The following is a 25,567-nucleotide window of genomic DNA, read 5'->3' as shown; positions in this document are numbered from 1 at the left end:
GCCAGGCAGACATGTACACGTTACAATCAATTTAGGCATTAAATATAGTTGACCTATTGCTTATAGTATCTAAGAAACAAACTTAACCATGAAAACTTAACATTGACCAATGAACCATGAAAATGAGGTCAAGGTCAGATGATACCTGCCAGACAGACATATACACCTTACAATCCTTCCATACAACAAATATAGTTGATCTATTGCTTATAGTTGAAGAAAAACAGACCAAAACACAAAAACTTAACACTGAGAAATGAACCGTGAAAATGAGGTCAAGGTCAAATAAAACCTGCGAGGCTGACATGTACATCATAAAATATTTCCATACACCAAATATAGTTGACCTATTGCATATAGTATTAGAAAAAAAGATCAAAACTCAAAAACTTAACTTTGACCACTGAACCATGAAAATGAGGTCAAGGTCAGATGACACCTACCAGTTGGACATGTACACCTTACAATTATTCCATATACCAAATATAGTAGACCTACTGCTTATGGTATCTGATATATGGACTTGACCACGAAAACTTAACCTTGTTCACTGATCCATGAAATGAGGTCGAGGTCAAATGAAAATTGTCTGACGGCCAGTGACGGGCATGAGGACCTTGCAAGGTACGCACATACTAAATATAGTTATCCTATTACTCATAATAAGAAAGAAATTAACATTACAAAAAATGTTGACTTTTTTTTCAAGTAGTCACTGAACCATGAAAATGAGGTCAAGGACAATGGACATATGACAGACGGAAACTTCGTAACATAAGGCATCTATATACAAAGTATGAAGCATCCAGGTCTTCTAGCTTCTAAAATATTAAGCTTTTAAGAAGTTAGCTAACGCCGCCGCCGGATCACTATCCCTATGTCGAGCTTTCTGCGACAAAAGTCACAAGCTCGACAAAAATAGCATCAGGAAACAAATAATATTGTCGCAATTTCAGTCTGCTGTGACTTATGGCTTCGGATTTGTTCATAGATTAGGCCATTTGGTTTTCTTGTTTGAAATGTTACACATTTTATCATGTAGGAGCCTTTAACAGCCAACTATATGGGTTTTGCTAATTGTTGAATGCATTATGATGAACTAATAGCTTACATCCACTTTTAGTCTCTCTGGTATAGTCTCATTGACTATCATATAACAACTCCTTATTTTTATATTAGTTACCTAAAAATCAAAAGAGGCCTATTACACTCAGATACAATTTACTAGTATCCACCTAAAATTGGTAAAATTCCTACTAAGGACTCAAATAAATAACATTTGGAACAAAACTTCCCCAAACTTTCAGTATATTTGAAGACACTGTAACATTGACCTAATAATCCTAAAATCAGTAGGATTTTTCCAACAGGGAACTATAAAGTAGGTGAAATGTTCATTGTGGATCGAAATATTCTGTCTAGGCAACTGGAAAGCTGACTCCCAGACATCTGTCATGATATTATAATAATTAAGCCAACTTGACTTTGTGCCAACTCAATTTAAAGTTGGATGAACTTCTCCATAATGTTAATTGCTCATTTTATCATAATGTACTATCAGTTTAAATGAAAATCCAAAATGACTAATGCATTCTCAAAATCTATCATATTTCCATGAAATATTGTTCAAATCTACTTCAACAAAAGAGGACATTATCAGAATTTGTCTTTTTAACAAATTAGCAGATATAAGTTTATTAAAATACATAAAACACTGATAGATGATTTTATTAGGATTATTTTTCTGATACATATTAAATTAACAAAATACATGTCTATATTACAATACAAATAATATGATTCAAACAATAAATTAGAGGCTCTAAAAAACATGTATCTTCAACAATGGCCATCTGTCAGTAAAATTCATCATGAAAGGGCAATAACTCTATCAAGAGTTTACCATGTTAACTGACAGTTGCAGTCATGTTGAAATATTTGTAGATCTTATCCTGCTTGAAATTTTTCATTTTCTTAATTTCTATTTATCTAATTATTTTTTTTTTAGGTAAAAATTATCATTCAAGGGCAATAACTCCAATAATGAGATAATTGGCAATTATTGGAAAAAATGGTCAGTAAAGTGCAATAACTTCAATAAGGAATCGACTTACAATTTAGGTCTTGTTGACTTATTAGTAGATCTTATCTTGATGATCAGTTTTGCTTTTTAATAATTTCTGTTTATCTATAATAGTTTTTACGATATTAGGCAAAAACGCAAAAAATTGGTAAAAATCGTCATTAAAGGGCAATACTCTATTGAGGAGTCATCTGACGGTTTTTATTATGTTGACTTTTTTGTAGATCTTGTCTTGTATTTGCTTTTTAAAGTTTCTGTGTATCTATTATAATTTACTAGATGATAGGAAAAATGTTTTTATAAAATGGTAAAATTTAGTCATTTAAGGGCATTAACTCCTATAAGAAGTCGTCTAACAGTTTTGACATTATTGGACAATAGTTAGAGCTCAACATTTTGAAAAGAATTTCCCCCGTCAGAATTTCTCTATTTATAGCGGTTTTCAAAATAATAAGCAACACTTGCATTTTACCCCTATGTTCTATTTTTAGCCATGCAGGCCATCTTAGTTTGAAGGCATGGTCATTGGCTGGGTTTCCGCTGGCTGCGCAATTTTCGCATTTTGTGAAAAAATAAAAATTGTGGCAATTAAAATTCGTTATTGGCGAAAGAATTTGGCAAAAGAATTTGGAGAAAGAAAAAGAACTGTTCGACTTCGTCTATCTCGTTTACTTTTTTTGGGTTTCTCATGCTTTTTCCCTGCTCAGACAATACTCATAACAATTTTGATAGAAAATCAATAATCAGCTGATTGCATTTTATAGCTATCGGCAACAAAGGATTATAATTGATAAAAGTGTTGATTGTATTGTTTCATGAAATGGTGTGGTTAAATGGCTTCACAATTGTCACTTAAATGGATTTTTTAAGACTTTGATTGAAATAATTGTTTTGAAATTGTTACTTTACAATCGTTAGCGACGCACATGTTTAAAGCATATTTTACGTCTTCTCTTTTTCTTTTAACGATTGTCTGGAAAAAAAACTTATGACGAAAAATGTTTAAATGGGAGAAAAATCTCTGCCTTTAAATTTTATCCTATAATTTTTGATAGAAATAATTGTTTTGAATAGGATGATTTATAATCGTTTTAGTGACGACGTGTTTTAGCCATAGTTTAATGTCCAAGCTTTTCTTTTAATGATGGTCCGGAAAGGAAAACTATTGTTAAGAAGAAAAATATTCAAAAGTAAGACAATTCTCTGACTTTAGTCTTTATCCTTCAACTAGATGGGAAGTATCTTATACTATTATTGCTGAATCCTGTGTTCACCGGCAGAAGTCAAAAATGATGATTTCATGATCTGTATTGCAATTTGACAGTTACTTTTAAAAACTAAATGTCTGTTATCATTGAGTGTTTATTCATTACAATGCAAATCATAAAATAGAAATGAAGAATTATAATAGACATAGTTAGTTTTCTCGTTTGAATTGTTCTTTTTGTTTTGCATTTGTCATTTAGTCTGGGCCTTTTATAGCTGACTATGCAGTATTGGTTTTGTTGAAGGCTGTACACTGGCCTATAGTTGGTAACTTCTATGTCATTTGGTCTATTGTGGAGAGTTGTCTGATTGGAAATCATACCACATCTTCTTTTTTTTATATAACAATGTGACAAACTGATTTTTTTTGTTAAAAAGAAGGAAAATTTAAACGAAAACTATGTAAGTTGGCGAAAAAAAAAATTGAAAGTGGTGAAAAAATAAAACTGCATAAATTTACCAATGCAAGGAAATACAGGGCTTCCCACTCACACTTCAATGCACCCTACCCTTTGTATTCGCTTTTCCAATGCCCTCTTCTCACATTTCTTACAAAATTGAAAGTGGCGAAAAATAACTTGTTTTGGCGAAAGAGGTGGCGTAAAAGAAAATGGACCCAAGGGAAACCTTGGTCATTGGCCACATTTTTTAAAACTAAATACCCCAATAATGATTGTGGTAAAGTTTGGTTAAATTTGGCCCAGTGGTTTCAGAGGACAAGATTTTTGTAAAAGTTAATGGACGACAATGGACGACAAATGATGAGATAATCTCTCTTGGCCTTTTGGCTAGATCAACAGACAATGGACCCAAAGTGATGACAGATCTCACATGGCCTTTTAGATCTGCTGAGATACAACTTTTATTTTTTAGACATGATAAGAATTTGTTGCAAAACAAATAATCAGTCTGTGTCACGGTCACATCTTTCCTATATCTAAAGACTTGATAGATAACTGTATTATACATGGAATGTATATCAATGTAATTAGTTCTTTTAAATACCACATATCATGCATATCTTGTAATTAGACAGTACCCAAACATCACAACAAATCCAAACAAGAAATATAGGGTTTGTAATGTTCAAAAAAATATATAAAGAAATACATATACAAAGAAAAACATTAACCAACATATCAATAAAAATAAAATGGTAGTCCATATGTGTGAATAGTGTAACAAGGTCATACAATCAGTAAAATATGTAACCTTTGATAATAATATGAGCATTAAATAAGACAAAAACTGATCTGACCTGACTCATCAAGTAGAAAGAAAAGCCACTTTAGAAAACAATGAAGAAAATAAAAGTAATGATATAATTACAATGTTTACTGAAAATTGTACAGTTGTTTTCATTGGCATCCACAGAGTAGTTTTGTAGGTCCTTCTGTTCCAGGTGATTAACCCAAGAAATATGTAAAATGAAGTTAAGCTGTCAGGGTCACAAATCCAAAAATTGGAAAACTGTTCTATCTATATTTAAATTTCTATCATTCTTTGAAAAGTAAAGAAGCGAAGAATGGACATGAAACAATGGACCCAAAGTGATGACAAAATCTTGTATTGCCTTTAATACATTCAATAGAAAGAAATGTGACCTTAGAAAAAGATGAAGTAATTAAAAATAACTACTAAGTAATGATAGAATTACAATGTTAACCAAGTGGTTCATTTGTACTTATTGGCATGACCAGAATAGTTTTAGTACATCTAAATTAAATAGGTTCTTCTGTTCCAGGTGATAAAACCAAGATATATTCCATGCAGTGGGAATCAAAGTAGAGACAATTTAATGGAAAGAATAGTATATATTAGCACACAATTTTATTTCGGGGCCAGCTGAGGACCACCTCCGGGTGCGGGATTTTCTATCTGCATTGAAGACCCATTGGTGGCCTTCGGCTGTTGTCTGCTCTTTAGTCGGTTTGTTGTCTCTTTAACATATTCCCTATTTCCATTCCCAATTTTATTTTATAAAATATATGCATTTTTTTTTCACTTGTTACAAAGAACAACTAGAGGCTCTCTAGAGCCTGTGTCGCTCACCTGACTCTACTTTGGTTTTGGAAATAATGTTAAAATAGATTAAAATCATAACAGATACCCTAATAATGAGTGAGGCCAAATTTGGTTTAATATTGGCCCTGTAATTTAATAAAAAATCCTGGTGGCCATCTTGTACAGTAAATCAGCAACAAAGTCGCAACACTTCATCAGCACCTCATAAGAAACATTTATGCCATGTTTGGTTTCATTCCATTCAGTGCACCTCTAGAAGAAGCATTTGTATGTATTTCCAATAGGATCTTATGTTAAACTAAGTCCCCCCGCTGGCGGCCATCGTGGATGAAGGATCAGCTTCAAAGTAACAACACTTAGTCAGCACCTCATAAGGAACATTCATGCAATGTTTTGTTTCAATCCATTCAGTGGTTCTCTAAAAGAAGACATTTGTATGTATTGTCCATAGGGTCCTTTGTTAAACACTGTCCCCAGCTGGTGGCCATCTTGGATGATGGATCGGCTTCAAAGTAACAACACTTGGTCAGCACCTCATAAGGAACATTCATGCCATGTTTGGTTTCATTCCATTCAGTGCTTCTCTAGAAGAAGTTCAAAATGTAAAAAGTTAACGACGACGACGGACGACGAACGCCAAGTGATTCGGGCCAGGTGAGCTAATAAAAACAAGTATTAAGAAGAAAGTTTGTCTTCCCCCTTTATGTGATTTGTTAACATCATTACTATAGATTTATGTCTATTATCTATTGCAATCTTTAAAGGGGATTTCCCATCAAGTCTGTTTTTCCTCCTTCTTCATGTGTTCTGTTACAATCATTACTATAGATGTATGTCCATTATCTGTTGCAATCTTTAAAGGGGATTTCCCATCAAGTCTACATATCTGTGTATCTGCTCCTTTATCTAACAATAAACGTACAATATCCTCATGTCCTACTTCACATGCATAAAATAATGGTGTGGTGCCATCTTCTTTTGTCATGTTGATGTTAGTATTGTGGTCCAGAAGACAATTGACTACATCTGTCCTACCCATAAAACAGGCTATGTGTAATGGAGAAGAACCAGCTACTACATCAAAGGCATACTCTACTGAATTCTTACTGACATAGTCTGTTACATGTGATGATGTATTCTCCATCAAACTATCAAATAAGCCTTGGTTTATTTCATCTAATGTGTACTTTGGATGATTAGTTAATGCTTCTGTTATAGACTGTTTACTATGATTACTTTTATTACAGTCAGCATTGTTCTCTAATAGTAACTTTGTTATCTCTACGTTTCCGATCATTGCACTAACATATAAAGCATTAAAACCAAATATTGCCTGGGTATTAATGTCTGGTTTATGTTTAACTAATAGCTGGACTATACTGGTGTGGTTATAATAACATGACAGGGACAGTGGTGTTATACCATCCTTGTCACATAGATCAACATTAGGATTCCTCTCTAACAGTAACTTTACTATATCAGTATGTCCATTCTGACTTGCCCTGTACAGAGGACTACAGCCATCCTTGTCACATAGATCAACATTAGGATTCTTCTCTAACAGTAACTTTACTATATCAGTATGTCCTTTCTCACTTGCTCTGTTTAGAGGACTACAGCCATTCTTGTCACATAGATCAACATTAGGATTCTTCTCTAACAGTAACTTTACTATATCAGTATGTCTTTCCTGAATTGCCATGTACAGTCCAGTAACTCCATCATCTCTACACTGATCCACATCCACATCATTATGTAACATCCACTGTACCATATCAGTATAACCATCATAACAAGTACATATCAGTGGAGTAGTACCTGATCCATGGTGCTCCTTTGGTAACACTGTATCTTTGGTAATGGCTAATGTTACTTGTTGTGATTTGTCCAGTTGTTTTAAGTGCTGTAATAACTGTTGTCTGAATAATGATACTGTCAAATTGTTGTTCATGAATATAACTCTCACCTTTCCTGCTGACCAGTCCTTTATAAACCTTTTCAAATATGATTCTAAATAAATATCTGGTATTTCTATAATGAAGTCTACATGGTCTATGTTACTGTTCTTGTCATCTGATGATGTCTGCCAAATAAAACGTTCATGTACTAAATCACTATCACCATGATCTATTAAACATTCAATCATTTTCTGACCAAAGTAATGAGCAAGAAAGTCAAACAGTTTATCATGTACAGTTCTATAAACACCATTCTGTTTACAGATAAATGTACCATCTAGAGTGTCAAGTGCTTTCTTTAGTTTTGCCTTTGGTATACTGGAGATTTCACAAGCCTCACATGTGTCTTTTATGATCTCTCGTTGTTCATCTGTCATTTTACCCTGGAACCATTTTTCCTTTAGCTGATTATTGAAGAGAACAAATAAAGCAAGACTACATATTTTATATTTCCCTTCATCACCATGCTCACTTAACCTGTCTAGCTCACTTTTATAGACATCAAAAGGATTTTTGAAATATTCTTTAACATCTACATCTTTTTTTTCTTGATATAAGGAACACAAGAGTGGGAAAAAATCACATTTAGAAGATAAATCATCAATATCTGTCATGCTGGTACCAATATAGGTTTTTGCTATGTTTGTTTTCTCAACAGATGTAAGACCTAACTTATCTGATATTAAGTTACATTCACAGGATTTAAAAGGTAATAATATATTAAACTTATCATCTTTATAGACTTGTAATCTACAAGATACAATAATCTTACAACATTTGTCTGCAATAATTATTTTAATCACAGGTAACAATTGTTTCCAGTTATCAATCTGTTGTTGATTCGCAGTGAAATTTCCACAAATATCATCTACAATGAAGACGGTCTGATTACCAGGCTGATAATAAGTTTTAATGTCGGCTGGTAATTCTACTGGTATTATATTGTATCCTTCCTTCTTTAAAACAAGTGCTGTGTGTCTGGCAATAAATGATTTTCCAACTCCTGATGGGGCAGTTAATGTCAAGCAACTGTTGTCCTGTAAACATTCCATGACGTAATCACTGGCTATTGTAGATACAAACATCTTATCTTTCTCTTCCCAGTCCTCTATTTGTTTCTGCTCTGCAAAATATATAAAGTGTAGCTAATAAGAAAAAAAACTATTTATATGTATTATTCATAATCATTTAAAACAGCTATAAAATAGTGGAATAAGTCTATGGTGCAAGTTGTTTCACATTTTGTTATCTCAAAACCTTTTATACCTTACTATACAGTATTGGTTGCACTCATTGTTGAAGGCAGGATGCTGACCTGTGGTCATTTACCTGCTTGTCCTTTTGTCAATATTTGTGTCATTGGCAATGATATCACATCTGCTTGTTTTGATACGATCTAAATTGAAAATACCCCCTCAAAATATATACTTTATAGCAAGACACAAACATATTGTCTTGGTTAACCAAGGACCAATACTTTAAAAATATAACTAATTGTGAAATCATTTTAAAGAACTTATAGATTATAACATTTCCTTTTCCATATTGGCCCTGGTACCATCCCGAGACTTTAGCCGAGGGCCAATATGGGTTAAGGGATGATACTAGGACCAATATGGAAAAGACATGTTATTATCTTTTTTTCACATATTTAAGTTCTGCAGAAAAGAGAATAAACTTTTGACCATGGTATTGATTGTTTTTCTTCAAATTATCTTTTGATTTCTTTTGTTTGTTCTAAATGTTAAGTCTGAAAGGTATAGGCAAAACTTCCAAGTATCAAAATACAAAATTTAACTGAAACAGTAATTTAACAAACTTACTTTATCACAAAACTTAATGTCAATATTTGCATGATAAAATATCAGCTCACAGAAACTTAAATAAACTGTTATCACAGAGATATGTCTTGCCTTTTTGTAATTTTGATAATGCAAATGTTGAAATTAAAATAGCAATACTTTAACATGTAAGTTATACAAATATTCAAAGTCGATGAACCATGACTGAAGGTACATGGCTAAACAGTCTCCATGGAATGAGATGTGCCAATGCTAATACAACTGCATACCAAATACCATTGACTTACTATAAGTCGTTCCCTTTATACAAACCTAAACACAAACATTAACTTGTACATGTTGTAAACTATGTAAAAGTATCAAAGTCAATGAACCATGATCAAGGGTGGGGCTATATAATCTCCATGGAAAAGTTACTTGCAAATGCCAATAAATTTGCATACCAAATATCATTGACATTAGCAGTTCATCTTAAACTGATCTAATCACAAACTATTAATACATGTAAACTAATCAAAAGTTTCAAAGTAAATAGACCATGACTGAGGGGGCGGGGCCAAATATTCTCCATAGAAATGAGATGTGCTAATGCTTATACAACTGAACACCAATTAACATTGGCCTACCACTAATGGTTCCCCTTGAACTGACCTAATCACAAACTAATACATGAAAACTAAGCAAAATTTCAAAGTCAATAGACCATGAATGAGGGGGAGGGGCCAAATAATCTCCATGGAAATGAGATATGCCAATGCTTATACAACTGCATACCAAATATCATTGACCTACCACTAGTTATTCCCCATAAACTGACCTAATCACAAACTAATACATGAAAACTAAGCAAAGTTTCAAAGTCAATAGACCTTGACTGAGGGGGCGGGGCCAAATAATCTCCATGGTAATGAGATGTGCCAATGCTAATAAAACTGCATACCAAATATCATTGACCTACCACTAGTGGTTAACCATGAACTAGACCTAATCACAAACTATTACATCATTTGTACATTGTTGACGCTGCCGCCGCCGCCGGAAACAGCATACCTATGTCTCGCTTTTTGACTCCGTCAAGGCGAGACAAAAACGTTCAATTATAACAATTTAATTGACCACAACAGGTAAAATCTAAACATTTATCACATTTTCCATCATTTTTTTTTTCATTTACTGCATACAAATTTATTGTCAACATTCCCCTTACTTTTGAATATGGTAATACACAAAAGCGATAATTAAGCATTAACTTGAGCTAAATCGATAATAATTGGTTGTACATTGTTACTAGTGGCCATTGTAGAAGAATTCACATAATTTTCAATATAAACACAGTCATTGTTCGCCATTGTCGTTTAGGACGCAACGACGACACATCATTTGGAATCGGGGCACAATAACCAATAAACACGTTTATGCCCTACGCAGCAAAATGAGTAGGATAATTTTGAGGTTATTACATAATCATGCAAAAGCCAAATTAAATGTTTTTTTCAACAAATATGTGATAAATTAAAATACATGATTTTGGGTCCCTCTTAAAAAAGCACTAGCTATGAGATAAATAAAAAACATAAAATATTTGTTCAATCATTAATGAAAGTGAAATAGTCAAATAATAATATGCTTTTAGCAGCCAGTATGGTTTAATTTTGTCAAAAGAAGCAAAGAAAAATCGATGATGAATTATTCACTTGCAAGTTAATAATTCGACCTCATTGAATCCGCATTCATGTGACCTTCAATTTAAGTTTAGCTAGAGATGGATTACGCACGAATTATGGGTATTTAGTTACTAAAAGGAAAAGAATGTCAACATTGAAAGTGAAGCAAAGGTAAATCATTTGATTGACTGATTCGATCTACAAAAACACATTCTTATGTGGGGCAAGTATGGACACAACATTCAAGCTTGATACAGCACTGAATTTGGATTGTGATTAAATATGTGACACAGCATAGGTTTCTGACACAGAATGAATGTGGTCTAAGAACTTAAATTTTTTTAATTTACCTATTCAAACCATATCATTATTATTTGCTTTTATATATAAATCAGAAATAACCAATTTAAAATGGAAAATTTTAAAGAAAAAAAAGGAAAAAAAAGGAAAAAAAAATCCCCCCCAAATTTTTTGAACCCCCTTATGATTCACCACCCCAAAACTCAATCCCAGCCTTCCCTTTGTGGTATGGTACCTTGCAGTACAATTTCAGAGAGATCCATACACTTGAACATAAGTTATTGTCTGGAAACTAGAAAAATGCTTGTTTTTAGGCCCCTTTTTGGCCCCAAATTCCTAAACGTTTAGGGCAATTACCCCCAAACTCAAACCCAGCTTTCCCTTTGTGATATGGAACCTTGTAGTACAATTTCATAAAGATCCATACACTAACACACAAGTTATTGTCCTGAAATTAGAAAAAATGCTTGTTTTTTTTCCCCTTTTTGGCCCCTAATTCCTAAAATTTTGAGGCAATTACCCCCAAAATCAATCACAGCCTTCCCTTTGTGGTATGGTACCTTGCAGTGCAATTTCAGACAGATCCATACACTTAAACACAAGTTATTGTCTGGAAACTGGAATAAAATGCTTCGCTGGGGCGCAGCTTGATACGACCGCAGAGGTCGAACCCTGAACAGTTGGGGCAAGTATGGACACAACATTCAAGCTTGATACAGCTCTGAATTTGGATTGTTATTAAATATTTGAAACAGCATAGGTTTCTGACACAGAAAGAATGTGGTCTAAGAACTTGAATTTTTTTAATTTACCTATTATGGTCCAATGTCCAAAATCAAAATACATGGTTAGATTCAGCATATCAAAGAACCCCATATATTCAATTTTTGTTAAAATCAAACAAAGTTTAATTTTGGACCCCAACTTGGACCAACTTGAAAACTGGGCCCATAATCAAAAATCTAAACACATGTTTAGATTCAGTATATCAAAGAACCCCAAGAATTCAATTTTTGTTAAAATCAAACTAAGCTTAACTTTGGACCCTTTGGACCTTAATGTAGACCAATTTAAAAAACAGGACCCAAAATTAAAAATCTAAATACACAGTTAGATTTGGAATATCAAAGAGCCCCAATAATTCAATTTTAGATGAAATCAAACAAAGTTTAATTTTGGACCCTTTTGACCTCAATATGAACCAATTTGATAACGGGGTCCACAAATAAAAAATATAAATACATGGTTAGATTCAGCATATCAAAGAACCTCATATATTCAATTTTTGTTGAAATCAAACAAAGTTTAATTTTGGACCCCAATTTGGACCAACTTGAAAACTGGGCCCATAATCAAAAATCTCAATACATGTTTAGATTCAGCATATCAAAAAAACCCATATATTCAATTATTGTTGAAATCAAACAAAGTTTAATTTTGGACCCCAATTTGGACCAACTTGAAAACTGGGCCAAAAATCAAAAATCTAAATACATGTTTAGATTCAGCATATCAAAGAACCTCATATATTCAATTTTTGCTAAAATCAAACAAAGTTTAATTTTGGTCCTTTGGACCTTAATGTAGACTATTTTGAAAACTGGACCCAAAATTAAAAATCTAAATACACTGTTAGATTCGGCATAACAAATAAATAAATGTGATCAAAGATTTAACAAATCTAATGCGCCATACTGTGCAATTAAAGATTACTTCTTGAAATTTTTCAATATTTGAAATTTGAAAAAAAATAATATTTGAAGAATAATTCTTTTTAATTTCTGAAATCAGAAATGAGAAAAAATTGATCCCCCACAATTTCTTTTTATCCCCCCCCCTTTTTTCCCCCAAAAAAATTCTTTCCCCCAAGATATGGTGATAATCTCAATTCAAATTTCCAATGGAGTTGGCAACCAAAATTACCCATTTAAATTTACCATAGTGCTAACTTAACCTATTTTATAATAGAATTAATAAAATGCTTCGCTGGGGCGCAGCTTGATACGACCGCAGAGGTCGAACCCTGAACAGTTGGGGCAAATATGGACACAACATTCAAGCTTGATACAGCTCTGAATTTGGATTGTTATTAAATATTTGACACAGTATAGGTTTCTGACACAGAAAGAATGTGGTCTAAGAACTTGAATTTTTTTAATTTACCTATTATGGTCCAATGTCCAAAATCAAAATACATGGTTAGATTCAGCATATCAAAGAACCCCATATATTCAATTTTTGTTCAAATCAAACAAAGTTTAATTTTGGACCCCAACTTGGACAAACTTGAAAACTGGGCCCATAATCAAAAATCTAAACACATGTTTAGATTCAGCATATCAAAGAACCCCAAGAATTCAATTTTTGCTAAAATCAAACTAAGTTTAATTTTGGACCCTTTGGACCTTAATGTAGACCAATTTAAAAAACAGGACTTAAAATTAAAAATCTAAATACACAGTTAGATTTGGAATATCAAAGAACCCCAATAATTCAATTTTTGATGAAATCAAACAAAGTTTAATTTTGGACCCTTTTGACTTCAATATGAACCAATTTGATAGCGGGGCCCACAAATAAAAAATCTAAATACATGGTTAGATTCAGCATATCAAAGAACCCCATATATTCAATTTTTGTTGAAATCAAAAAAAGTTTAATTTTGGACCCCAATTTGGACCAACTTGAAAACTGGGCCAAAAATCAAAAATCTAAATACATGTTTAGATTCAGCATATCAAAGAACCTCATATATTCAATTTTTGCTAAAATCAAACAAAGTTTAATTTTGGTCCTTTGGACCTTAATGTAGACTATTTTGAAAACTGGACCCAAAATTAAAAATCTAAATACACTGTTAAAATTCGGCATAACAAATAAATAAATGTGATCAAAGATTTAACAAATCTAATGCGCCATACTGTGCAATTAAAGATTACTTCTTGAAATTTTTCAATATTTGAAATTTGAAAAAAAATAATATTTGAAGAATAATTCTTTTTAATTTCTGAAATCATAAAATGAGAAAAAATTGATCCCCCACAATTTCTTTTTATCCCCCCCCCCCCCTTTTTTCCCCCAAAAAAATTCTTTCCCTCAAGATATGGTGATAATCTCAATTCAAATTTCCAATGGAGTTGGCAACCAAAATTACCCATTTAAATTTACCATAGTGCTAACTTAACCTATTTTATAATAGAATTAATAAAATGCTTCGCTGGGGCGCAGCTTGATACGACCGCAGAGGTCGAACCCTGAACAGTTGGGGCAAATATGGACACAACATTCAAGCTTGATACAGCTCTGAATTTGGATTGTTATTAAATATTTGACACAGTATAGGTTTCTGACTCAGAAAGAATGTGGTCTAAGAACTTGAATTTTTTTAATTTACCTATTATGGTCCAATGTCCAAAATCAAAATACATGGTTAGATTCAGCATATCAAAGAACCACATATATTCAATTTTTGTTCAAATCAAACAAAGTTTAATTTTGGACCCCAACTTGGACAAACTTGAAAACTGGGCCCATAATCAAAAATCTAAACACATGTTTAGATTCAGCATATCAAAGAACCCCAAGAATTCAATTTTTGCTAAAATCAAACTAAGTTTAATTTTGGACCCTTTGGACCTTAATGTAGACCAATTTGAAAACTGGACCCAAAATTAAAAATCTAAATACACTGTTAGATTCGGCATAACAAATAAATAAATGTGATCAAAGATTTTACAAATCTAATGCGCCTTACTGTGCAATTAAAGACTTCTTGAAATTTTTCAATATTTGAAATTTGAAAAAAAAAAAAATCTTGAAGAATAATTCTTTTTAATTTCTGAAATCTGAAATGGGAAAAAATTGACCCCCCACAATTTCTTTTTATCCCCCCCCCCCTTTTTTCCCCAAAAAAATTCTTTCCCTCAAGATATGGTCATAATCTCAATTCAAATTTCCAATGGAGTTGGCAACCATAATTACCCATTTAAATTTAACATAGTGCTAACTTAATCTATTTTATAATATAATTAAAAAGTCAAATCTTTCATATGGATTTTTTTGTAAAAAAAAAAAGATGCAACATTTGCAGATATTTTTACTGGTCTTCCTTTATAAATATGCATTTCTTTAAACATAATTTAAAAGCAGTGTAAGGGAAGTAACCAAAACGTTGTATTTGGATTACCTCCCTTACACTGTTTTAAATTATCTTTATTGTTCATTAACCATTACTTTATACATAATTTAAAAGCATTGTAAGGGAGATAATTTCAATGATGTATTTGATTTATCTCCCTTACACTGCTTTAAATTATGTTTTGAACTAAAGTATTGGTCAATTAACCAGGACAACCCTGTTTTTCCCCCTTTTTTGCCCCTAATTCCTAAACGGTTTGAGCCATAACCCCACAAAGCAAATCCTAACCATCCCTTTGTGGTATGGAAACTTGTAGTATAATTTCAGAGAGATCCATACACAGTTCCACAGTTATTGTCTGGAAACTAGAAAATGCTTATTTTTGGCCCCTTTTTGGCCCCTAATTCCTTAACTGTTGGTACCATAACCCCCAAAATCAATCCCAACCTTCCTTTTGTGGTATTTAACCTTATGGTAAAATTTCAAAAAGATCCATTCACTTAAACTAAAGTTAGAGTGCGAAAACCAATGTGTCTTCGGACGACGACGACGCCAACGTCATATAAATATACGACCACAAAATTTTTTTGCGGTCGTATAAAAATGCTTATTTTTGGCCCCTTATTCCTAAACATTTTTGGCAATTACCCCCAAACCCAATTCCAGCTTTCCCTATGTGATATGGAACCTTGTAGTACAATTTCAGAAAGATCCATACACTTACACACAAGTTATTGTCATGAAACTAGAAAAATGCTTATTTTTTGCCCCTTTTTTGCCCCTAATTCCTAAAGTTTTGAGGCAATTACCCCCAAAATCAATTCCAGCATTCCCTTTGTGATATGGAACCTTGTGATACAATGTCAGAGAGATCCATACAATAACACACAAGTTATGTCTGGAAGTTACAAAAATGCTTATTTTTGGCCCCTTTTGGGCCCCTAATTCCTTAACTGTTGGTACCATAACCCCCAAAATCAATCCCAACCTTCCTTTTGTGGTATTGAACCTTATGGTAAAATTTCATAGAGATCCATTCACTTAAACTAAAGTTAGAGTGCGAAAACCAATGTGTCTTCGGACGTCAATGACGACAATGACACCAACGTCATACCAATATACGACCACAAAAATTTTTTTGTGGTCTTATAAAAATGTCCCAAAAATCAACTAATTTGACCATTAGATAAAGGTCATAATTCCATATTGATAGAACTTTAGTAGGTTTTTCTATATGAATGGGATTTTGAATAAATAAGCATATTCACCTGCGGAAAAAGTATATTTACCGCGCAAAACGTTGCATGCTTTTACATGTATAATAACGATACAATTTTTGACGTTTAGTTCGTTTTGGTAAATAACTGTTATTTAAACATATTTTCCTCTCTCGGAACATGGAATAAAACAATTACTGTCTTCTGTTTCGGTAAATATGTGGTTTAATTGACTTTTGAAAAACCTAGTGACATTCACTTAGGCCGTTGGCCTCAGTGAATATCAGTTTTTCAAAGTCAATGAAACCACATATTTACCTCATCAAAAGACAGTAATTGTATATATAAGATCATAACACAACGTAATATAATAATACAGTAATAAACCTTCATACCAAGTGTAACAAGCATTCTGTGAGAAATGCATGGCAATACATAGTCCCCTACCAGTTAAACATTCATTGCATAGGAACACAATCCTAACTTGATCTATAACTTGTCATGTTTAAACAAATATCAAGTCAATATCTTTAATGCATGACGAAAAAAAGTGTTGAAAACTGATTATTTAAGTGAATTTTGTCCAAGGACCATAACTCTGCACAAAATCATCAGACCGGGACAAAATTCGAACTTGATCTGTAACTTGTCATGATAAAATTATATACTAATTCTCAAATCAATATCTTCAAGCCTGACGAAAAAAGTGTGGAAAACTGATTATTTAAGTGAATTTTCTAAGTCCAAGGACCATAACTCTGCACACAATCATCAGACTGGACCAAAATTCAAACTGGAACTGTAACTTGTCATGATAAAACTATATACCAATTATCAAATCAATATCTTCAAGAATGACAAAAAAAGTGCGGAAAACTGATTATTTTAGTGAATTTTCTAAGTCAAAGGACCATTACATGCATTACTCTGCACAAAATCATCAGACCAGAACAAAATTCGAAATTGATCTGTAACTTGTCATTATAAACAATACACCAAATATCAAATCAATATCTTCAAGATTAGTATGAAAAAAAAAGTGTGGAAATTATAAAATAAACTGATTTGCCGGACTGACAGATGGACAGACAGACAGACAAACAGATGGAGTGAAACATTTAAATGACTTGGAATAAAAGTCATGTGACGTGACCAAATGTTATTTCGCCCTTAAAGTTCAACTGAAGAGATTGATGTCCAGAGTTGTCACGTATGGCAGATTTATTATCAGATAAGTTTATTTACAGGAAATATGTTTGATATTTTGCTTAAAAGATATACAAATTGTTACGGTATTTGATTTGGCTTTCATTAATTGAACACATCAAAAAATGGTCTTCAAATTTGTCTGTCAGTGTCAGTGATCCATGTCATTGTCAACATAAACATTATATTTATGATAAATTAATTGTTTTGAATTCCAGGTATAACTGATAAAATTGTACAAGATGAAAAGTTTGTCAATTTATAATTCCTATGTTAAAATAATCAATAATACATGTACATCAATCATTCTTTTGTTTGAAAGGTAAAAAGGGGGCGGGGTGTTACAATTATTTTGTCAAAACAAAAATGTGTTCATAATGTTATGTTTTTTATTGAAAATTTGAAAATAAGATAAAAACATTATTGATCCTAAAAATCTGTTTTATTTACAAAATATCAGGAGCTATTGATTCTTTGTGGAAAATTTTATGTTCTTGCAGGTAGAAACTGCTTTTTATTTTATGGATGAACATATCTGCCATGGTAGCTTTAAAGAGTTTCATGCAAATCTGTAATTCGGCATTTGTTGGTAGTCCTGATACAGAAAGGAAGAGAAGTATACAAGGCTCCGTAACAAGTAGACGATCTGTTTCAAGATAATTGAAGATTGATTTGACAAAAATGTTAAATGGTCATATTATGAACATTTAACACCTTCAGAACTGTTCTAGAACTTTCAAAAATATCTTTCAGAATTATTCCTGAACACATCTTTTAAAAACCACTATTTGTTCTAGAATTTTTTTAGAACAACTGTTCCAGAATTGTTCTGGAACACACCTTCAGGAATTTGTCTCATTTAACGTTCTAGAACTGTTCATGATATGTTCTAGAACATATTAAGGATGGTTCTGGAACAGTTCTAGGCACTTTGTTCCATTACTATTCTGGACATTTTCTAGAACAGTTCCAGACTGTTTCACAGGGGTTAAATTTTCGAGGTCCAAAGTGAGATCCAGTATTCTGTAATTGAGCATACCCTGAAAAGCCCCTTGTGATGCAGCTTCTCGAGGTAAGAAATCCTTTTTTTCACACAATAACTTCTGTTAAAATTTAGAACTTTGCACACATTTTAACTCCATAGTTTTTACACATTCTTTGATCCTTAAATATGCTCTTAAAATCAGCACAAATAGTTAAGCTCAGTCTAAGTGCTAAAAATTAAAACATGTCCAATATCACTGCCAACATTTTTTATTTACATACAATATTTGAGGCAATGGTTAGGGTTTTGGGTTAGCCTAACCCTTGAGGCAAATAAGGGATATTGACCCTACAGAGATCTGATTATGCACACAAATGTGCATGTGTATGCTAAGCCTTGATTCTGTATAGAAAAAAAAATAAAAGAACCTATTATGGTCCAATATCAAAAATCTACAGGTACATTGTTAGAATCAGCATATCAAAGAACCATAAGAATTCATTTTTTGATGAAATCACACAAAAGTTTGATTTTTGACCCTTTGGACCTCAATGTGGACCAATTTTATGAAGGAGCCCAGTCCAAAATTTCTGAATACATCTTGAGAATCAGCATTTCAAAAACCCCATAAATTCATTTTTTTATGATATCAAACAAAGTTTAATTTTGGACCCTGAATTGGACCAAATTGAAAACTCGGCAAAAAAATTCAAAATTTAAATACAGGTTTACATTCAACATTTGATAGAACCCTATATATATTCAACTTATGTTGAAATGAAACACAGTTTAATTTTGGACCAAGATTCGGACCAACTTGAAAACTTGGCCCGAAATCAAAAATAAATCTGTCACTCCAATCATAATTTTGTTAGTTGATAATTACCACTTGTTTGTTATCTTGATAAAAGGTGGAAATTATTGCATGAATAAATTAATAATAAATATATTGTCATAATCCAAATACATGTACAAATGTGTATATTTAGTTAATTGTAAAAATCTATTATACAAATTGTATGTAGTTTTATAGGAAGAATAAAAATAGATTATTATCTAATGAAAATGATATTGCAAATCTGACCCTCAAACAGGATCAATTAAAAATTAAACATTAGCATACACAACAAAAAGAAAATACCACATAACAGCTGTGGAATCTAACTTTAAAACAAACAACTTAGTAGTTAAAAAGAAATTTTCGACAACTCCTGACTAAAATCAATTTAACAGATACAATCATTGATAGACAAACTATCCATATACCCATGGGAGCGCTAACGAGGCCATTTTCCATAAATTTAATATTTCCAAGGGGCATAACTCTTTCAAAAATAATCGATCAGCAAACGATCATACAACTTGTCTGAGATAGTGGTGATATTAACCTATAGTACAAGTTTCATAAAAATCTTGCAAGAATTGTGCCCATGAGAGTGCCAACGAAGCCATTTTCCATAAATTCAATATTTCCAACATATCCAAGGGCATAACTCTTTAAAAAAAGTTTATCAGCCACCATTATAAAACTTGTCCAAATATTGCTGATATTAATCTATAGTATAAGTTTAAAACAATCTGGAAAGAGTTGTACCTGTGAGGGCGCTAACAAGACTGGAGGAACGCACGGATGGACGGACAGATGGACAGAAGAAGTGATGGACTGACACCTTACAATTTTTGTATAGACCAAATATAGTTGACCCATTGTTTATGATAATTAAAACAGACAACAACAAAAATTAACATTAACCAAAGAACCATGAAAATGTGGTCAAGGTCAGATAATATCAGACATATACACCTTACAATCATTCAATACACCAAATATAGGTGACCAGTATTGCTTATAGTACTTGAAAAACAATCCAAAACACAAAATCTTAACTTGATCAATGAACCATTAAAATGATGTCAAGGTCAGATGATATCTGCAAGACAGACGTGCACCCATTACAGGCATTTCATACACCAAATATAGTTGACCTATTGATAATAGTAATTGAAAAACAGACCAAAACACAAAACCTTTACATTGACCAATGAGCCGTGAAAATGAGGTCAAGGTCAGACTGACTTGTTCCCATTACAGTCATTCCATACACCTATAGATGATCTACTGCTTATAGTATTTATGAAACGGACCTAATAATGTAACTTTAACCTTGATCACTGATCCCTGAAATAAGGCCGAGGTCAGGTGAACCCTGTCTGACCCATATGTAGACGTTGCAAGGAACTAATATACCAAATATAGTTACCCTATTACTCATAATAAGTGAGAAATTTACATGACAAAAAAACTCTAAGCATTTGCTGAACCGGTACCATAAAAATGAGGTCAAGGAAATTGGACATATGATAGGCGGAAACCTCATAACATAAGGTACCTTCTGATATAAAGCTTTATACAAATAGTTTATGCCGCCACCGCCACCGAATAGTAATAATACCTATGTCTCCCATACTGCAACACAGGCAAGACAAAAACTGTAATTTTTTTTCAAGCAGACACACAACCATGAAAAATATATCTCCAGAAAAAGTTTTATAATAAAATCATATTACCTCCATTTCTGTAGGGAATGTTGATATTTGTTTCGATCAATATACGTGACGTACATGATGTAGGATTAAAACATTGCAAAATTTAAGAGAAATTGAAGAATTGGTAAATATTTTCCCTGTCAATTGATATTCTACTTTTATCTGTATCAATAAGTGTAATGTACCTTTGATGTTCCATGGTATTGGGTCTTTCAAAATTTCCATAACTTTTGAATGTTCCATATTCAAATTGTCTATTGTTAGTTTCAGTTCTTTCAACTCTTCCAGTGATTGTTTGATTTCCAACATAATTTCCTGATTAGACTGGTCTAAGATTTTCACCTTTAACCTTTGACACTCTTGATACATTGTTTCACCTCCCAATCGACCTACAGCCTAGAAATGAATAGTTCATTTTTTGATATTTTTTTTATTCTTCAAAACATCATTAATTTTCATGTCTATGTACAATAATCATTTTTAATTCATTTAAATGAGCCTTGCTTGTAAATCAAGATTGCTAGGCATTGCTGTAAAGATGAGGATTAAGTTGTGTGTACAGTATAAAGTTGTACAACAGGATCATAGATTACATTATAAAGTGTATTTTGGGCTGCTATTCAATAGGCCAAACATGGTGTCATTGTGGTAAATAAGTAAAAAATAAATTGGGAATGTGTCCATGGGACACAGATGATGCCCCCCTTTGCATATAATGTTAATGAATTGCGTCGTTGAGCGCAGCTGGATACGACCGCAGAGGTCCAACCCTGAACAGTTGGGGCAAAAATGGACACAATATTCGTGCTTCAGATACAGGTCTGAATTTGGATTGAAATTAAATGTTTGACACATAATAGGTTTCTGACACAGAATAACTGTAGTCAAAGAACTTAGAATTGGTTATATGATTTGAATTAATAAATCACTACGCTGTTGCGAATTCCCCCCCACAAAAAAAATTTACCCCCCCTTTTTTTTTGGCTTTTGTGCAATACACTATGCTGTTGCAAATTGACCCCCCCCCCAAAAAAAAACAAAACAAAATTTCACCCCCATTTTTTTTGCAAAAAAAAAAAAATAATATTTGAAGAAATTTTCTTTTTATTTCCTGAAATCTGTAATGAGAAGAAAAACAAATTGTTCCCCCCCCCAATTTCTTTTTTACCCCCCCCCCTAATTTTTTTTCACCTCCCCTCCCCTCCCCTTTTTCCAAAAAAAAAAATCTTTCCCTCAAGATATGGTCATTATCTCATTTCAAATTTCCAATGGTGTTTGCAACCATAATTACCCATTTAAATACATCATAAAAGTCTTAAAATAGAAAATGACATACATAATCATGTCTAAAAATAATATATCTTTAATCAGCATTTTTATTAGTAACTTCTAAAAATAAATTGACAGCTTATCACCTCAAGACAATACAAAATTTCTTTATACATAATTTTAAAGCAGTGTAAGGGAGGTAATCCAAATTTAACATTGTACCTAAAAGTGATTGTCCATTAACAAGGAAACCCTTGTTTTTCCCCCTTTTTTGCTCCGAATTCCTAAACGCTTTGAGCCATTACCCCCCAAAGCCAATCCTAACCATCCCTTTGTGGTATGGAAACTTGTTGCACAATTTCAGAGAGATCCATACACCGTTCCACAAGTTATTGTCTGGAAACTAGAAAAATGCTCATTTGGGCCCCTTTTTGGCCCCTAATTCCTAAACTGTTAGGACCACTACCCCTAAAATGAATCCCAACCTTTCTTTTGTGGTTATAAACCTTGTGTATAGATTTCTATTTACTAATACTAAAGTTATTGTCTGGAAACCAAGTGTCTACGGACGATGACGACGACGACGTGATACTATATACGACCACAAAAAATGTTTGCGGTCGTATAAAAAGGGACATAACTCAAGAACTGTAAAAGTGACGCTACCAAAATTTGTACTTGATCTGAGTTTTGTGGTAATAAGCATTGTGTATACGTTTCATAACATTTGGTTGAGGCAAACTAAAGTTAGAGAACGGAAACCAACAATTCAGCAATTTTTCCTTTTGTAAAGGGGCATAACTCTAGTACGGTGAAAGTGACGCCACCAAAATTCTAACTTGATATGTGTTTTGGGGTAATAAGCCTTGTGTATAAGTTTCATAACATTTGGTTGAGGCAAACTAAAGTTATAGAATGGAAACGAAAAATTCAGCAATTTTCAATGATTTTCCCATTTGTAAACGGGCATAACTCTAGAACGGTAAAAGTGACGCCACCAAAATTCAAACTTGATCTGTGTTTTGTGGTAATAGGCATGGTGTATAAGTTTCATAACATTTGGTTGAGGCAAACTAAAGTTAAGAGAACGGAAACCAATTTTGGGACGTACGGGACGTACGTACAGGCGGACAAGGGAAAAACTTAATGCCCCCGCCGTAATGTCAAATTCCAGAACTCCCAATAAAAAAATAGTTGCACCAACATGACGGTATAATATGGTCAACTACCCATGATAGCAAACACAATCCTATCAAGTTTGAGAGCTTGCTGTCAGAGCTTGGTGTCAAACAGTATCAGAGGAGTAGCGTTTAGTCGAGTCATTATCAATATCAACAAGGTGTCTCAGATTGTATAACAATGATTAAATGTCGGTACAATATGGTCAACAACACATAAAGGCCAACAATCCTACCAAATTTGAGAGCTTTCTGTCGAACCGTATCAGAGTCATTATCAATAGGCTACACAAGGTGTCATTGTATAACAATAGTCTAAAAATGGTCAAAGTCCCATAACTCCTATTAAAATCATCCAATCAACATGTCAGTATAATATGTGGTCAACTAAACTTAGCGGCTAACATTATCCTACCAAGTATGAAAGCTTTCTGTTAACTTGTCGCAGAGGCGTTGTGTTCACAATGAGTCAGTGTGTTACAGTAGTCAAAAAAAGGTCAAAATCGAGGTCCCATAACTCACATAAATCAAAGTGCTGGATAGCACCTGTGGAAAGATTGCAATGGTAGATGTGTATTATTTCAAATATGTATTTAATCACAGCTTTGCTGTTTTTTCTAAATCATTGTCTCATCAAAATTTTGATATTTTCTATTGCAACCTTAAACTGACAAGCATACAGAAATCTCTGTTAATTTCTTTATGTGCCCATCCCATGTCAAGAGCCTGTGATTTTAGTATTTTTTATTGATTCAGGTCCTTCATATTTGTTTTTAGTAAATTGTATTGTTATTAAATAAACCGTTAGTTTTCTTGTTTGAATTCTTCCACATTTTTCATACCAGGGCCTTTTATACTATATGGTATGAGTTTTTCTCATTGTTGACGACCGTATGGTGACCTATAATTGTTTATATATCTTCCTCCTTTGAACTATTTTGGATAGCTGGTACATTCGAAAAAAATACCACAACTCCAATTTAAAAGATCAAAGACAGCAAACTTAAATCAATACAATTGTAATGAAAGTGATTGTATATGAAAGGCTGTAACCAACAATGGCAATATGTAGACAGAAATAATAAAATGCTCCGCAGGGCGCAGCTTGATACGACCGCAGAGGTCGAACCCTGAACAGTTGGGGCAAGTATGGACACAACATTCAAGCTTGATACAGCTTTGCATTTGGATTGTGATTAAATATTTGACACAGCATAGGTTTCTGACACAGAATGAATGTGGTCTAAGAACTTAAAAATTTTAAATTGGACATTCACCTATTATGGTCCAATATCCAAAATCTAAATACATGGTTAGATTCAGCATATCAAAGAACCCCAAGAATTCAAATTTTGATGAAATCAAACAAAGTTTAATTTTGGACCCTTTTGACCTCAATGTGGACAAAGTTGATAACGGGGCCCAAAAATCAAAAATCTAAATACATGGTAAGTTTCAGCATATCAAAGAACCCCATATATTCAATTTTTGTTGAAATCAAACAAAGTTTAATTTTGGACCCTTTGGACCTCAATGTGGACCAATTTAAAAACGGGCCCAAAATCCAAAAACTAAATACACAGTTAGATTTAGCATATTAAAGAACCCCAAGAATTCAAGAATAAACCCCATTGAAATTGGTCAAGAAATAATTTATCTAAGCAATTTATACGAAGTATCTTCTTTTGCACAATACTGTGCAATTAAATATTTCTTGCTATTGCGCAATACTGTACTATTGACAATTTCTTGCTATTGCGCAATATTGTGCTATTGGATATTTCTTGCTATTGTGCAATACTGTGCAATTGAAGATTTCTTGCTATTGCGCAATACTGTGCAATTGAAGATTTCTTGCTATTGTGCAATACTGTGCAATTGAAAATTTCTTGCTATTGCACAATACTTATTATATAATAATTTACACAT

The 25,567-nt window shown here is 32.8% G+C and overlaps 1 protein-coding gene and 1 long non-coding RNA gene across 2 annotated transcripts in view; one reads left to right on the top strand and one right to left on the bottom strand.

The window, feature by feature from the left end:
• The first annotated feature begins 3,591 nt into the window (after positions 1-3,591).
• On the top strand, positions 3,592-5,327 carry LOC127710195 (uncharacterized). The gene is made up of 2 exons (XR_007986036.1): positions 3,592-4,751; positions 5,094-5,327. It is a non-coding gene; the product is annotated as an uncharacterized LOC127710195 (long non-coding RNA).
• A 714-nt stretch (positions 5,328-6,041) lies between these two features.
• Positions 6,042-25,567, bottom strand: part of LOC127710171 (uncharacterized) — a 38,441-nt gene continuing 18,915 nt past the window's right edge. The window contains exons 3-4 of the mRNA XM_052215921.1: positions 21,377-21,587; positions 6,042-8,455 (exon numbers count right to left, since the gene is read on the bottom strand). Of these exons, the coding sequence (XP_052071881.1) occupies positions 6,150-8,455; positions 21,377-21,587 (2,517 nt within the window). The 3' untranslated portion in view covers positions 6,042-6,149. The remainder of the gene's footprint in view (positions 8,456-21,376; positions 21,588-25,567) is intronic.

This window comes from Mytilus californianus, unplaced genomic scaffold, assembly GCF_021869535.1.
Source record: "Mytilus californianus isolate M0D057914Y unplaced genomic scaffold, xbMytCali1.0.p SCAF_7, whole genome shotgun sequence".
Taxonomy (NCBI): Eukaryota; Metazoa; Mollusca; class Bivalvia; order Mytilida; family Mytilidae; genus Mytilus; species Mytilus californianus.
Note: the sequence above shows the minus strand (reverse complement) of the source record. Positions and strands in the feature narration are given on the sequence as shown.